The 16,803-nt window shown below is 44.7% G+C and overlaps 2 protein-coding genes across 6 annotated transcripts in view; both read right to left on the bottom strand.

The window, feature by feature from the left end:
* Positions 1 to 16,803, bottom strand: part of LOC109425028 (fasciclin-1) — a 622,197-nt gene that overhangs the window by 152,125 nt on the left and 453,269 nt on the right. The gene's annotated exons all lie outside the window — the stretch shown is intronic.
* Positions 406 to 16,577, bottom strand: LOC115267192 (uncharacterized). Its single transcript, XM_062845581.1, has one exon. It carries the CDS (start codon positions 6,811 to 6,813, stop codon positions 1,528 to 1,530), a length of 5,286 nt encoding a protein of 1,761 aa, XP_062701565.1. The 5' UTR covers positions 6,814 to 16,577; the 3' UTR covers positions 406 to 1,527.

Genomic DNA, 16,803 nt, shown 5'->3' with positions numbered 1-16,803 from the left:
TGGCTACGAATGCCTTCCAACGGCTAGGTGGTGACCCTAACCAGTGGAGAACCGTGGTGGAGTCCGTCCAGAAGTAAGCTGGAGCTGGTATCTTTAGGGCGGCCAACACTTTCTGGAACAGCTGCGTCGACAGTCGCGCTGCACATAGTTCCAGCCGGGCGATGGAATGACGGCTAGATAGTGGAGCTACCTTGTCTTTCTTTTTTGTTCCCGGTCTGTTGCGAGGATCTACAACGGAGCGATCACCGGCACCAGTCCCGATGTCCAGTCCAGCCCACAACAACCAACCATACTGAATTCGTCCAACGTGAATTTTTGGAACACCTCCGTGTTCCAAGGTGGCCGGAATGTTGGAGCCGGACCCATTCAACTAAATTCTTTAGATTAATGCCGTTCAAAAAATGTTCGAGCGCGAACTATGCCTGGACCGAAGGACTTTCTTCACTGCCGGAGCAGCTGGTGAAAAGTGCACTAAAGTGCAGCAAACACTCGCGATATCACTGACCGAGGGCTTGGGTCGCCACAAGCCCTTTGTGTCCAGTACTTCTTCAAACACTGGCCGTCAAAGCTCTTCGACCCTTTCACTAGGGTCCGAATGATGCTCACGACACTTGAACGGCTAAGTCCCTTGGTAACCGGGCACTTAGGAAATTTGTCTTCTCACTCGCTTCACCACTGCAACCACAAAACGTCTAAGTGCCGTGGTAACCGACCACTTAGCACAATTTGACTCGCACCGTCAAAGCTCTTCGACCCTTTCACTAGGGTCCGAATGATGCTCACGACACTTGAACGGCTAAGTCCCTTGGTAACCGGGCACTTAGGAAATTTGTCTTCTCACTCGCTTCACCACTGCAACCACAAAACGTCTAAGTGCCGTGGTAACCGACCACTTAGCACAATTTGACTCGCACGGTTCACAACCGCAATATCGACAACAGCAAAGTCCCTTGGTAACGCGGGGACTTGCGAATTTATTGCTCTGACGGTGATAGAGCGATGACAAAGAACGACGACCGCGCGTGTGTTTTGTATTGCTTGTTATTTCGTACTAATCTATATACAATATGTACAAGAGGTTGGTGATTGTTTCTCTACCTAAACGATTGTCCACAGAAGGTGGACAGTGGCTAGCGTGCGCAGGCGCGCTCTGCTCAGATTTTGTCTCTCAGAGATATTGTTGGATCAATAGGGTTACAAATCGGTATTTGCGAATTCAATTTAACTTAAACTAATTCTGTTAGTTGGATGGGCCCGGCTCCAACATTCCGGCCACCTTGGAACACGGAGGTGTTCCAAAATTCACGTTGGACGAATTCAAGTTGGATATTGTAGACTGGACTGGACATCGGGACTGGCGCCGGTGATCGCTCCGTTGTAGATCCTCGCAACAGACCGGGAACAAAAAAGAAAGACCAGGTAGATCGAACGATTCAGCTTAGGGTTATTGGAACCGCAATTACCTGTGCTAAGCGCAGGTGCGCTTCGAGCAAGTTCTCCCTTGCGGGTTGCTCTACCTGGAACAGTTTATAGGCTTGGATCTGGTGACGGCAGTAGAGCGATCTTCGCAACCGCTCGAACGATGTCCTTTCCCGGTGCAGTCCGTAGTGTCACTACTCGGACGACACCATCCTTGCCCGGATGTAGCTTGATAATCCTTCCGAGCGGCCAGCTGGCAGGAGGGACGTTGTCCTCCTTGATAACGACGATTCGGTCGACCTCGACGACGACCGGAGGATTGCAGCCCTTGGTAGCTCGGGACTGCAGCTGCTGAAGATATTCCGGGTACCAACGAGCCCAGATGTTCTGTAGGTGCTTCTGGACCAGCTCGTACGACTCCAGACGGTTGTCGGGAATCCCACGAAAATCAGCTTCGGGCACTGCTTGGAGATTGGACCCGACGAGAAAGTGCCCTGGTGTTAGGACCTCCAGATCGGACGGTTCACTCGGCATAGGCGTCAGCGGACGAGAGTTCAGGCACATCTCGACCTGGGCCAAGAGAGTTACCATCGGTTCGAAGGCGATGCTGCTGTTGCCGACAGTCTTGAGCAGGTGCTTCTTCGCTGACTTGACGGCGGCCTCCCACAGGCCTCCGAAGTGTGGCGCTCTCGGCGGGATGAATTTCCACCGAATCTCATTCTCGGAGCACCAGTTGAAGATCCTGTCTCGGTCGGCATTGTCCACCTTCAGCATCTGGTAGATGCGGTTGAGTGCGTGAGACGCACCCTTGAACGTAGTCGCATTGTCCGAGTGCAGCTCGGCGATTCTTCCTCTGCGGGCGACGACACGACGAAGCGCTGCCAGAAAGGCAGCCGTGGTAAGGTCGCTCACAAGCTCGATGTGTACGGCCCTTGTCGCAAAACAGACGAAGACCGCTACGTAGGCTTTCGTTGGTGCACGATTGCGGACGGTTGGCTTGATGAAGAACGGTCCACAATAGTCGACGCCGCAGACGGAGAAGGGTCGAGTTGGTGAGACTCGGGATGCCGGTAGATCCGCTGTGCTCTGCTGGACTAGTTTGGGCTTGCTACGAAAGCAAGTGTGGCAATGGTGAAAGACGGATTTTGTTAAGTTTCTGCCGCCGAGAATCCAATACTTCTGGCGCAGTGTGGCTAGCAGGAGTTGAGGGCCTGCGTGCAGTAGCTTTAAGTGAAAGAAACTAGCCAGCAGAGTCGACAGCGGATGTTTGGCAGAAAGCACGATGGGGTGCTTGACGAAGTCGGAGAGGGCGGCGTTGCGCAGCCGGCCACCGACACGAATAAGGCCGTTCTGATCGACGAACGGTTTCAGCCATTTCAACGCTGACGATTTGGTGACTCTTTCCCCGCTGGCCAGATCCGAAAGTTCTTCAGCGAACGACTGACGTTGTGCGAGACGACAGAGGTGCACCTCCGCGGTATGTAGTTCTTCGGAGGTAAGTGGAGCGATTGTCCCATCGTTGAGGGTGAGCTGATTGAACTTGTCCGGATCGGTGCGGCGTAACGTGGCGCGTTCTTGCAAAGATCGACGATATCGCAAGCAGAACGCAATGACACGACGAAGCTTAGAGAAGCTGGAGAAACGGGCGAACAGCTCGTCGTGGAAACCGCTTTGAATGACGCCCATCGAAACTACCGGGACCTTCCGCATCTCTTCGGTGGAAGCTTGCGCGTCTTCATCGACCGGAAGGAGATTCGGCCAGTTCGCCGGAGGGAGTGTCAACCAGTCAGGACCGTTCCACCAACGCTTGCACTGTAGAATGTCGATTGGATTCAATCCCCGTGAGATATCGTCTGCTGGGTTGTCGGTGCCAGGAACATGTTTCCAGCGACTCACGGCGACTGCATGCTGGATTTGTGACACTCGATTGGCTACGAATGCCTTCCAACGGCTAGGTGGTGACCGTAACCAGTGGAGAACCGTAGTGGAGTCCGTCCAGAAGTAAGCTGGAGCTGGTATCTTCAGGGCGGCCAACACTTTCTGGAACAGCTGCGTCGACAGTCGCGCTGCACATAGTTCCAGCCGGGCGATGGAATGACGGGTAGATAGTGGAGCTACCTTTGACTTCGCAGTTAGCAGCTGCACTGACACACCATCTCTTGTTTCAGCTCGTACGTAGCAGCAGGAGCCATACGCTCCCTTGGAGGCGTCGGAGAAGAAATGGAGCTGGAGGTTGATGACGTTCGAAAGAGATGCGAATCGTGGAACTCGAACCTCGCCTAGCATGTGTAGCGTGGAGTGGAATTCTTTCCATTCCTGTTGCAGCTTGATCGGAAGCGGTGAATCCCATTCGCAAGTTTCTCCGTTGTGTTTCAGCGCCCACAAACGCTGCATGAAGAGTTTCGCAACTACGATGGTAGGACCCACGAGACCGAGTGGGTCGAAGATTTGGGCGATGTATGACATCACTTTCCGCTTTGTCAGTACCGCAGCCGGTGGTGGCAGTTGGACCTTGAACCGTAATGTGTCGGTTCTCGGTTCCCACACAAGACCCAGAGTGGAAACGGCCTGCTCGTCCTGGAGATCGTGCAGTGGTTGTAGGGCCAGGTCTTCCGTTGGAACACCGGCGAGAACTTCCGGAACGTTCGATGCCCACTTCTTGATTGGGAAGCCAGCAGTGTTGAGCATAGACGTCACTTGTTCCCGCACTTGAATGGCTGATTCCACATCGTCAGCTCCAGACAGCAGGTCATCGACGTAGCAGTCGTGAATCACTGGGTCTACAGCAGCTGGATACAGATGTCCATTATCGTGAGCTATCTGCTGCAGAGTTCTCGTGGCGAGATACGGGGCAGAGGCAGTACCGTAGGTCACTGTCTGCAATTCGTAGGTGGATATTGGATCGCTGGGGTTCTCACGGAAACGGATTCGTAGAAATCTGCGATCCTCGGGGAAGTGTAGCATCTGCCGATACATTTTCTCTACGTCGGCAACGAGAGCAATGCGGCGAATGCGGAAACGCAGAATAATTGAATACAGGTCTTCCTGTACAACTGGGCCGACCAAAAGCGTGTCGTTCAGCGAATATCCGGACGACGTCTTGCACGAAGCGTCAAAAACGACCCTGACCTTCGTTGTCGTGCTAGACTCTTTGAAGACGGCATGGTGTGGGATGTAGCAATGGGGTTGACCATCATCTACCGGTTCTTCGAGCTTCTTCATGTGTCCAAGCTGGAGGTATTCGTCCATGAAGCGGTGGTACGCGTCCTTGGTAGCAGGATCACGTTCGAGACGCCGCTCGACACTCAGAAGACGGCGATCTGCGATTTCCTTGGAGCTTCCTAGGACAGCCATTGGATTGTCGGTTCGAGGAAGACTGACGAAATACCTCCCTGATGGATCACGAGTTGTAGTTGCTGCGTAGTGCTCTTCACACCGGTTCTCTTCCACCGACAGCGCAGGACCGTCGGAAATGTCCTCGATTTCCCAGAACCGTTGGAGGGTGGCTTCTAGGGGATCATCTTTCGTAGAAAGGTTACAGATCCGAGGGATACAGTTGTATTGGCTTGATGCGGTCCCAGCGACGGCCCATCCGAATGGCGTTTCAGTCAGCCATGGAAGTCCGTCTCCTAACGGAATCTTCCGACCACTATGGAGCTCCCAGAAGGCTTCACTTCCGATGACAAGGTCTATCCTTCCTGGAACGTGGAACTGGGGGTCTGCTAGGGCAACCTTCGGGATATTCCACGACGAAATGTTGATCGGAATGGTCGGCAGCTGTGCCGAAGGATTCTTGAGGATGAGAAACTCCAATTTCGTCGAAAACTCCTGTGTTCTCGATTGGATCGTGGCGGTAATTGCACTTTTCACGTTCTGCGTGGAGAGACCGATACCTGCTATGGATATGTCCACCTTCGACCGGGGGTTGAAGAGTAGCTTCGCTAATGGCTTCGAAATGAAGTTGGACATGGATGCCGAGTCCAGCAAGGCCCTCGCCTGGTGCTCATTGCCGTGGTCATCGATCACGTTGAGGACAACCGTTTCCAACAAAACCGTGTTGCATGCAGTTTGGGCTGCCATGCTGACTTGGGGAGGAGCGGAGCTCTGGGATTCCACACTTGTGGAAGGAGACGGTTGCTGAGTAGAGGTTGATGATGACACGGAGGAACTCGGCGACTTCGATAGAGCAGGATCGTGCAGTAACGAGTGATGTTTCTCACGACACGTGCGACAAGTGAACTTCGACGAACACTTCTTTGATTGATGCCCGCTGCCCAAACAATTCCAGCACAACCGCTTCTGCGTTACGAGCTCTCGGCGAAGGCGTACATCCTTCCCAAGGAAGATGGGACAGTTGCGTAGAACGTGATTGTCGGGACACGACAGGAGACATGTTGGCGTTGTATTGGAGGATGCAGCGGCGCTGGCTGCGAACTTGATTTTGGCGGACTTCGGGGTGGTCCCGGCCACCTTTGACGGCGGCGTCGGCTGCTGATGATGCTCGTAGCCGACGGAATTCAGCACTCGCACACGTTGGTAGAGGAACTCCACCAGCTCGTCGTATTTGACATCATCCTGCGTACTTGTCTTCTCCTCCCAGGCTCGCAAAGTGGATTGGTCCAGCTTGTACGACATAATATTCACCAACGGCGTATCCCAATGCTCCACGGGTTCGTTGAGTTTGGCCAGGGCCCGTACATGGCGCTGGAAATCGTCGACCAGGCTGTGGAGGCGTTTAGCAGATTCCTGCTTCACCGTTGGCAAATCGTAGAGTGCCCGGAACAGTTGACGCTTGAGGAACCGACGGTTGTCGTATCTCTTGAGCAAAGCGTCCCAAGTGCAAGCGTAATTGTCGGCTTCGATTTCGACGGATTCGAAGGGTTTCTTCGCTTCCCCTTCGAGTGACTGCAACAGATATTGCAGTTTGGCGACCGTTGGTATGTCCGCATTGGAGTGGACCATGGACGAGAATGTGTCACGAAACGACAACCAACGTGAAAAATCGCCATTGAAACGTGGTAGGTCGATCTGCGGTAAGCGGAGGTGGAAGGGGGCTGGTTGTGCGACGAAGGACGAGTTCAGCTGTGCTGGGGCAGCATCGGTGGGGCGTTTAGACAGCAAATACCCCTTCGCTGCGCAATATCGATGCTCGAAATCCACTCTTTCCGTCAGATGTGCCTCCAGATTGTCCGGATCCAGCCGCTCGATGGTATCTTGCACATCCGAAAAGGCAACATTCACTCGGTCTAGGGTTTCGATTCTCACTTGCACTTGACACCTGTCCCGCACTGCTTCGAAGTCTCTGACGAACTTTTCAACAGCGTCTCGAATGGCGGTTAACGACTGCCGCTGGACCAATTTGTCCGTAAGGATTTTGTCGTCCTTCGGAGCCATTGCTGGCGAGCACACGAACGAAAAACGTACGGAAACGGTAGCAAATCGAAAACGGATCTCCTTCCCGACGCGAGCTACTCGTTTCTTCGCGAAACCGAACCGGCGAGGCGCAAATACACTAATCGAACGATCAAATCCTTCCCGTCACGATGTATTGGCCTTCGCGGCGAAAATTTCGACGGGAAAGGGATGTTTAATCGAACGAATGCTCCTTCCCGTCGCGAACAAACCCAATCCTACGCGGAACGCAATCAAGGGCGCGAACGGATTCCACTTGAGTTGCGCACCGTCTCCCACCAATTGCCACAATGACTTGAAAAAATGCGAAAAAGTCACCCAACTTTCATCAACCAATTGAAACAAAGTTCAAAGTGGTTGGAATTATCTTTCATTAAATTTCTTAAATGCTACTGCAAGCCACATGCATAGAAAATGGAAAGAGCTCACCGGATTCGTTGCTTCGATGGTCGTTCCAACCCCAGCGGCGGTCTGTGTGCCACCACCAATCGAAAAAGTATGGCGCAGCAGCGGCGGGGGAACGGGGTAACTTCACCAGCGTCGAAAATGGCTTCGATGACGATGGCAATTGTAAGGGTCAATCACCTTCCTGGATGACCACGAGTCGCAAGATGGCCACGAAATATTCTCCACACAGCACAGAGTAGTATCCGCCTTGATACTCTCCCAAGCGCAGAGGTTTCTTCACCGACACACAATTTCACCCACCGGCGGCGGGGCTTTTGCACTATAGTTCAATTGCACGGGCTAATTGATTAGCTATCACCGTGCGACACACGCGCGCGTGAATCGTTCGTTCCACTCACTGTCCTGAGGTGTACCCGCCTTGGTACAACCTCCAAGCGCGATGGCGCTTTTGTGCCAATGTACAATGGCACCGCACAATTGACCAACGCGGTCAGTAATTTGGTCTTTTACCGGCACTTTCACACACTTTTCGACCGCGGTATGGCCTTCGATCCGGCTCGAAGGACCAAAAAATGTTCGAGCGCGAACTATGCCTGGACCGAAGGACTTTCTTCACTGCCGGAGCAGCTGGTGAAAAGTGCACTAAAGTGCAGCAAACACTCGCGATATCACTGACCGAGGGCTTGGGTCGCCACAAGCCCTTTGTGTCCAGTACTTCTTCAAACACTGGCCGTCAAAGCTCTTCGACCCTTTCACTAGGGTCCGAATGATGCTCACGACACTTGAACGGCTAAGTCCCTTGGTAACCGGGCACTTAGGAAATTTGTCTTCTCACTCGCTTCACCACTGCAACCACAAAACGTCTAAGTGCCGTGGTAACCGACCACTTAGCACAATTTGACTCGCACGGTTCACAACCGCAATATCGACAACAGCAAAGTCCCTTGGTAACGCGGGGACTTGCGAATTTATTGCTCTGACGGTGATAGAGCGATGACAAAGAACGACGACCGCGCGTGTGTTTTGTATTGCTTGTTATTTCGTACTAATCTATATACAATATGTACAAGAGGTTGGTGATTGTTTCTCTACCTAAACGATTGTCCACAGAAGGTGGACAGTGGCTAGCGTGCGCAGGCGCGCTCTGCTCAGATTTTGTCTCTCAGAGATATTGTTGGATCAATAGGGTTACAAATCGGTATTTGCGAATTCAATTTAACTTAAACTAATTCTGTTAGTTGGATGGGCCCGGCTCCAACAAAATCCTTGTGGGAGTTCCACCAAGGGTTTCTGATAGAGCGAATCCAGAAATTTCTTTAGCAACTCTTTCTAGAATTATTTTACAATATTCCTTGGGATTCTTTCACATAATGTTCAGGAATTAGATAAACAATGTATTCAAAAATTCCTCCAAAGATTCTTTCAGAAATTCCTCCATGGATTCCATCTAAAGCCTACTAAAGAATTCCATCTGAAATATCACTAAAGACTCCTTCACTAGTTTAATGATTTTTGTAAGAATGTCAGTAAGAAATTACCTCAAACATTTTCCATGATTTCTTCAAAGGAATCCCTTGGAAAATATCGTCAGGGATTACCAAAGAAATGCCACGGTTTCTCTTTGGAATGCCTCCTTCGGTTTTTTTCAGAAATATTTCCTGGGATTCCTTTGGAGATTCCTCCGTGAATTTTTTGAGTTATTACTCCACAGGTATTTATAGAAATATTTTATGAAATTACATAAAACATGTAGGATGTAGGATCCACCCGTAACGTGGGTAGATCACCTTAGAATGGTGCGTTGCGGTGTAAGATCTACCAAATCAAATTTTGATCTTGATATTTACCGTATTAATAAATATATTCCAAGATCAAAGTTCGGTGCTTTTTTTTGTGTATTGTAGTTAATTTTGTTTCAATGTACTGCTAATCAACATTTTATTTCAGCTCAAACCTGCAAATTAATCGTATGATATAAATAATTTTGTAAAAATATGCAACTGTGGCGAGTGTATCACTAATATGTAGCTTATTTGACGTACGATGTTAATATTATTTTATGTTTCAGATTATCAACCGAAGAATCTGGTAATTCAACCAAATGCCATCAAGGCGACGAGGAATCCAGGATGAATCGGGCAGACAACGGATTCGAAGAAGACTGACAATGGTGTGCTTGAACGTTGACCAAGCGTATCCTCTGGAGTTTGCCCTTCCACTAACAACACCCAAATTCCCGTGACACCTAGGCCTGAGAGATCGTAGAGTTGTCTACATTTTTCATAGGTGTCCAAAACTAACCACCCTTTCCCATTCCTCAGCAGTCGCAAGGACGTGGCCAGGACAGTGCTCGACCATTGGAGGATTGCGTCAGTCTTGTCTAAGAGTCAGAGATTAGTCCCAAATCTTTGTGCTTTGGTTCGGACGGGAAGGAGGCAACCCTCATAACAGCGGTCTAGGACTGTACCACCTACGAATTTGTGCGACTCGCTTAATGCTAATGCTAATGCTAATGCTAATTACATAAAACATGTAGGAGTTACCCAGACAACCAGTCATCGTATGAGATGTTGCATAAGATGATGAAGTGGAGGCCATATGCGTGCATGCCTCCATTTAGGCGCATGTAAAATGTACGCATATCGCCTCCACTTTGACATCTTATGCAACATCTTATACGATTACTGGTTGACTGGGTATTCTTGGAGGGTTATCTGAAAGAATTTCTATAGACAATCCCTGATAAGATTTAATTTCATTGAGACCATTTCAGAAATAATCGTTGGAGGAGCTCTTGGGAAAGTCCTTGGGGGAGCTCCTGAGATTCACCACAAAAGTTCAGTTAATTGGATGCAGTGCTTTATTTTCCCCAACAAGGTAAGAAAAACAATTGCTGAGGTGGCTTTGGAGTAATTTCTAGAAGAATTTTATGAGAATGTTTTAGAAAAAAATTAAGGGAAAAAATGGATTAGCTTCTGATAAAATCGCTGAAGAAATTTTTAAAGAACATCTTTGAGGAATTTCTGAATTAAATCATGAAGAAGTTTCTGAAGGAATCCTTGAAAACAATTTATCGGGAATTCATGCAAGAAGAAATAACCTGGAAAACTGAAGATGTACAGTAATTAAAGCTGTACAGTAATCCCAAGAAGAGATATACTTGAGATATTTCTGAAGAAACAAAAAGAAAGGGGAAATCCTCTATAAATTTCCTGATAAACGTTCTCAAGAAATCTCTCTTAAATTTATACCATAATTCTTGCAAGGATAGTTTTTATTGAAATCTCTGATTTACATACGTTTACATCTTTCACACAAAATAGTTGAAAATTGTACTCAAGTACAGGAAACAAATTATTCTGTATTAACGTTTTACACGCCGCCGCCGGTGAAAACTGCTTCGGCGCACACGTCTATGGTGAGATCAAAAAATTCTAAATGGAAATTTATGAAATGCTAAAGATTTTGCGTCACTTCGCAATCGGAAGGACTGGTAAACCAATATGCATTACTACTTGCCATGAAATCAATATTGAAACAATACTTTATGCCGACACTAACACTAACAGTGACGGACCGCACAAACTTAGGAAAAATGCTGACTTATAATTACGGATCAAATCAGTGTAGCCAAAATCGTAAGGTAAATAAACAGGAAGTTTTTATAAAAATGAAAGATAATTGATGAGAAATTGGGCCGACACTTGAAGTGACAAGCTTTGCAGTTCTTGTTGAGTAAATATTTGAAGCATGACTATAAACTAATAGATATATATACCGTAATCAGGGGAAACATTGATCAAAATTATCGATCTTTCTTGAATAATTTTCTTGTTAAAGCAAACGTTACATGTTTTGTAATTTTAAATCTGGTACTGACCCTCTGAGTATGTGCTAAGCTACTCGAAAAAGTATTGTGAAACTTTAAAGCATGTTAAAATAAGCTTTTTGATCTAATTTTTGATTTTGTTGATTTGGGGTAACATTGATCATGACAGTGATTAATGTTCGTTTGTGTTGAAAATACCATTACTTGCTAAATTTGGGGTCTCTGATTTCAAATATGTTGTCCAAATTCTAACAAGCTATGTACTTTTCAAGTTATTTTAGGATTAAAACAGATTCAATTAAAAATGTTTGAGCATTTCATGAGACCGGTCAAGCCGATTAATGTTACCCCGCTTACCGAAAACAACCTACAAAGAGCTATCGCAGATCATCTTCCGTCGACTGTCGCCTCAAGCGAATGGAACAGTGGCAATGTTGTACAGGCGCCTGAAACGTTAACCAGTGAATGTATCAAAAACAAAGCAGGTACTTTGTAATTGGCAGAACCATGAGTTCTCCTGCATACTGTTGAAGTTCGTCTTCAAAGTACATGCAGGTTCTTCTCGAACAAAATCTATGTATCCTGTCCGTAGAGGATCATCGGTCTCATTGGAATTTTGTTCATCAGCTGCCTCAGCTCTGCACGGTCGATACATATTGTCGAATGCCACGACAATGAACAGGTAATCTGTTGGGACCTAGTATTCACGGCATTTCTGGAGGATTTTCCGTACGGTGAAGATCTGGTCCAATGTCGACCAGCTGTCGATGAAGCCAATGTGATAACTTCCCATGCAAGGATGGGATCATACATTTGCAATCATTTACATTCACTTGCGAATAACTCGCTTCAGAAACATCGTAGCGAAAACTAATGTATGGAGCACTTTTTCATTTTTGTTTCACCTGAAACTTTGTAGAACAAAGTACTAGTGTAGCGCCAAAAATAAAGTCAACAAAAGGCAGCAAACGCAACTCTCCACGGCGTGAATGTTATTTACATTCACCGCTTCACGCAGAAAAATATATTGTTAACTCAAAAGAATTCTGCATAGTTTCAACAAATTTTATTGTAGACTCAGGGCTTACCAATTAATTTTGTTGATTCAACAAATCCACAAATTCATAACAACAATAGAATTTGTTGTTCCTAAAAATGCCCGAAAACAACTAGCTGTCACAACCAAAACATAACTTTTTTTGAAACAAAAAAAAAACGATTTATGAAATCTATAAAAACAATGTGTTGAAGCAACAAAAGAAGCCGTATTGAAACGGGTTACGTACAAAAGGCACATAAGGCTGAATGATCAAAAGGCTGAAACACATAAGGCTGAATGATCAAAAGGCTGAAAGCATCAAAAGGCTGAAAGATATCAAAAGGCTGAAAGATATCAACATGTTGAAAAGTTTTGAAAGTTGTAGAGAATCGAATGAAATGACATTTTGGACATTTATGGCTAATCTATTGGTCTTTGATAAACATTTGACTCGACTTGAAAATGATCATAGGAAACAAAAGAATCTTTGCTCGAAAGTACATTTGGTCAAACGGTCATTTGGTCAAAACCCATTTTACGGAAGAGGAAGTATATGACATTCAATCGATTTGACTATTCATCGAATGGACATCTAGTCACGTGAGCTAACTCTAACTGATGAAAAGACATTCAAATGGAACATAATCTTATGGATTTCGGTATCATAATGCCTATGTTGTTGTACTTTCTTCAGTATCATATCGGCCAATACCCCGCTAATACTAAACTATTTTAGCTCAAATTGACAAAGGATTTCGCCAACAATTTATTTCCACTCGTTTGAAGTATTATGTGTGTCAACTCGGAAACTAGGTTGAATGAGTCTTAGATGTAAACAATTGTTCGGGTAATTCGGGTAATAAGTGGTAGTTGAGGCAAAAACTATTGTACCTAACTGTTGCTCAAAAATGTTTGAACTTTGTTCAGTTCTAAATTTATAACGCGTGCGAGCTCTAAATTGAACACTAGCGAAATCCGCCAAACTAAAATGGCCATACCTCCACCATGTTTCCACAGATTTCAAACATTTTGAGCTTATTAGATTCAGAAATTCTTCTGCTATTGGAACCATATCTGAGTGTACCAGTCCGGTCAACATGGGTTTTGGAAAATCCGGATTTTCAATCATATGCGCTGCTCCGGACGTGATTAAATACAATACAGTAACGGAGGTATTGGCATGAATTATCGAAAATCATAAACTTGCCTAAACCAATAGAGTCTGATCATCGGTCCATCAGTTGACCATTCCTGATTAAGTTTCTCAAGGAACTCCGGGTGACTAAACAGGTTTATTGGCATCACATATCGACAGAAACTATTTCCCCCAATGTTGAGCGCATAAGAATTCAGAACCGAATTGTAGCACTGCTGCAGTGTGAACGCATTCAATTTGCATTGAAGTTCATACTCGGCACACTGCGATCAAATATGTATATTTGAACATGCAAATTGAACGCGGCATGAACTGGATAGGACCTAGGATAGGACTGAACCCGTAGCATGCTGACTAACATGTTATCCTGGTATCTGTGATACTAAAATGGTCATATTTGCGCCATTTCATCCTTCGCAATCTGTTGGGCTTCAATCTTCTTTTATTGAAGAATGAACCAGTCCGACCATCGTGTGTTTTGAAAAATCTAAATTCCTGGAGCTGTATTTCAATATCCGAGACCACAATGTCGTACCAAAGGATCTATGATGCATTTCCCTGTGACATAACAAAATAACAACCAAACATGTAGATGCGGCACAAGGTTCTAGTCCTAAGAAAGAAGACACATAGGATTCAATGATGAAGATAAGCGCATGTGAACTCAGAGTCGAATGGGAACCGAGCGGGCGCTCTTAAGCAGCAAAAGCTCTGACAGGCAAGTTCAATGCTTTGTCGACCAAAAAAATTAAAGTGCTCAGTTCATTTTTGGCTCACGTTCTGTTCGAATACAATACTGCTTGAAAGAATAGCCTATTTTATAAGAAGGAGAAACATCTGGTAAAAAGTAAGCAGCTTCAACACCCGAACTTAAATTATGGTTCTTTCAACATTTTAAAAGAAGGAAAACCTTTGATAAAAAAATATGCAGCTATAACATTCAAACACAGTAAGAACAGCCTATGTTCAAAAGAAGGGGAAATCTCCGATGAATCGTTTTTAAAGAATATGCGCACGCAGAAGCTCGCTGCATTTTACACATTGGTAAGAATGCCAACACTGAATATATGCAAAAACCTCAAAAGAACAGCCTATTTTTAATAGAAGGAAAAATCACTCACGGGAGAGTTATTAGTATGCAGAAATTATCATCAAACCTTTCCGCTTGGTCGTTATACTGTACTATTTGCGGCCACAATACTTACTCTTCGATCAGAGATTTTTCCCGCTTTTTTAGAAAGGCTGTTCTTTCGAGTTAATGCATAGATCATAATTCAACCATTCAACTAGGCTGCCTAGTAAACCTCCTTAGCATTGAAGTCATTACAACCCATTCGCCTTAGTGGCATTTGAGGCCTGATATCCTTCGGCATAATGACACAGCACCAACGGGAACGACATTTCGGCAAATGCCACTCCGGAGAATAGTATTCCGGAAAATATAATGCCTTGTGTAATACCATCTTTTAAATCATTAAACCCTCAGCTCAGATTCTATAGAGTTCATTATTATGCATATTTCAAGTTTTGGAATTTGCCATGTTTTCAGCCTTTTGTCATTTCAGCCTTTTGTTACATATCCATAGTTTCAGCCTTATGTGCATTCAGCCTTTTGAAATTCAGCCTTATGTTATCATCCCATTGAAACTAATATTCATATTTGTTGTTTCAACAAATATTAAATTTTTAAACTGACCCAGTTTTGATATTAAAAACAGTTTTATTGGTTAGGTTTTATTTTCATTATGATCATAATAAAACATTTCTCTTAAACTATATATCAAATTACACAATTTAAGATCAAATGCATGCTGCTATATAAATTCTGATAACGTTCCAAGGTAGTGTGGCGCGTTTCCTTTTCTGTAGTGCTAACTTTGTTGAATATTCGATCTAAAACACAAGTTCGGAAGTAAATAAAATTAGCAATCATATAAGTCAATCAGTCGTTCTGGAATTACCTTCAACTTTCCTCATACGATTTCCCTTTTTTCATAGAATCGTTCCTCATTTTCGACAAAAATTGCTGAAATGATCGATTTTATGAGTAAAATTACAACACCGCAGTTGCACACTTAGGGGCTGTCCATTAATTACGTAAGGGTTTATGGTGGGAGGGGGGGTTTGAAAAATCTTACGCGCCATACAAAAAATTTTGGGTTCTCATACAAAAAATCTTACAAGGGGGGGAGGGGGTATCGAAAAATCGCTAAAATTCCCTTACGTTATTAATGGACAGCCCCTTACCTTTATTAACAGTAGCAAAATCCAGAGCAAAACAAAAATCGAAAGAACAACCAAAATTACGATTTTCGCATGAAGCACTTTCCCCCAACAATTTCGCACAAAAAAAAGTCCACTGTTTACTTTACAAAATCAAAATGGTGATCGTAATACATCCAAATTGTTGATTCTAAATATATGTTTGATAGACACAATAATAAATGTTTGTTGACAACACAATCTGGCGCAGATATTATTTCTATTAAAAAAATTTGTTGTTTTGATGATATAGTAGAATTGAAACAAATAAAGAGATAAATTGATTCAATGCATACAAGAATCGTAAAAGTAAATAGACGCGTTTTTAGGTTTAACCTATCGATATTTTTCTGCGTGTTGAAGAGTTGCCTTCACAGCTCGTTCACGAATTTGGTATGCGTGTGCGACCCTAATGCTATTCGGCGAACTTCCAGATAAAACTACAAGGTTCAATTCATCCATACATAGTATTTTGATAGAATGCTTCTGAACTGAGTTAGTATCAAGTGAATGTAACTCTTTGCAAATGAACTGCAAATGAAATCCCTGCCCATGAACTCATTCGTTTTATGTGACATACGGTGGTAGGTGATGTGGGGTAGCATTTTAAAGGCGCCATTTAAAATGGTGATCGCTCTGAAGTTCTTATATTCCAAATTTTCCTTCCACTACTACGGTAACCGTTCGGTATCCCAGATTCTGACTATCATCCAATGTAGACAGATACATAACTTTTCAGGGCCCATCTTGATGAGTTCAACTGTGATACCGTACAGTTGGTGCGAGTAGAGTAAATTTCTCATTAATTGCATATTTCAATATGGAAATTAAAAAGTGATTTTAGTTTCATTAATATAAGAGATAAAAGTACTGAAAATAATATCTTAAATTTACACCTGAAACATCATCATCATCATGTCATATTTTGATCTTATAAGATCTAATCTATAGCAGCAAACTATTCTTTTGATCTTCAAATATCAATTTTTGCTATTAATCAGATGTTCCAGGATTTTTTTTTTAATATTATTTTCAGATCTTTTACGCCTTATATCAATCAAACCAATATCGCGTGTTGATCGTCAGTACTTGACCTCTACCCGGGTACCAGCTATTTTTTTAGTTTTGAGTTGCTAAATGACATCCTTAACAACTCTCGGAGTGAGAGGTAGAACGTTTCTGTCTTCTGCTAACGAAATCATTTCCTTCGTAGCCTTGGTCCCCATGTTTACATTCTCCGCACCGTGTGAGTGCTTATCGAAGTGCTGCTTCCACCAC

Source organism: Aedes albopictus, chromosome 1 (assembly GCF_035046485.1).
Source record: "Aedes albopictus strain Foshan chromosome 1, AalbF5, whole genome shotgun sequence".
Classification (NCBI taxonomy): domain Eukaryota; kingdom Metazoa; phylum Arthropoda; class Insecta; order Diptera; family Culicidae; genus Aedes; species Aedes albopictus.
This window is presented reverse-complemented; position numbering and strand designations above follow the sequence as displayed.

Excerpts from the sequence above, each read along its gene's own strand:
- LOC115267192 (XM_062845581.1), bottom strand. The coding sequence starts at position 6,813 with ATGGCTCCGAAGGACGACAAAATCCTTACGGACAAATTGGTCCAGCGG.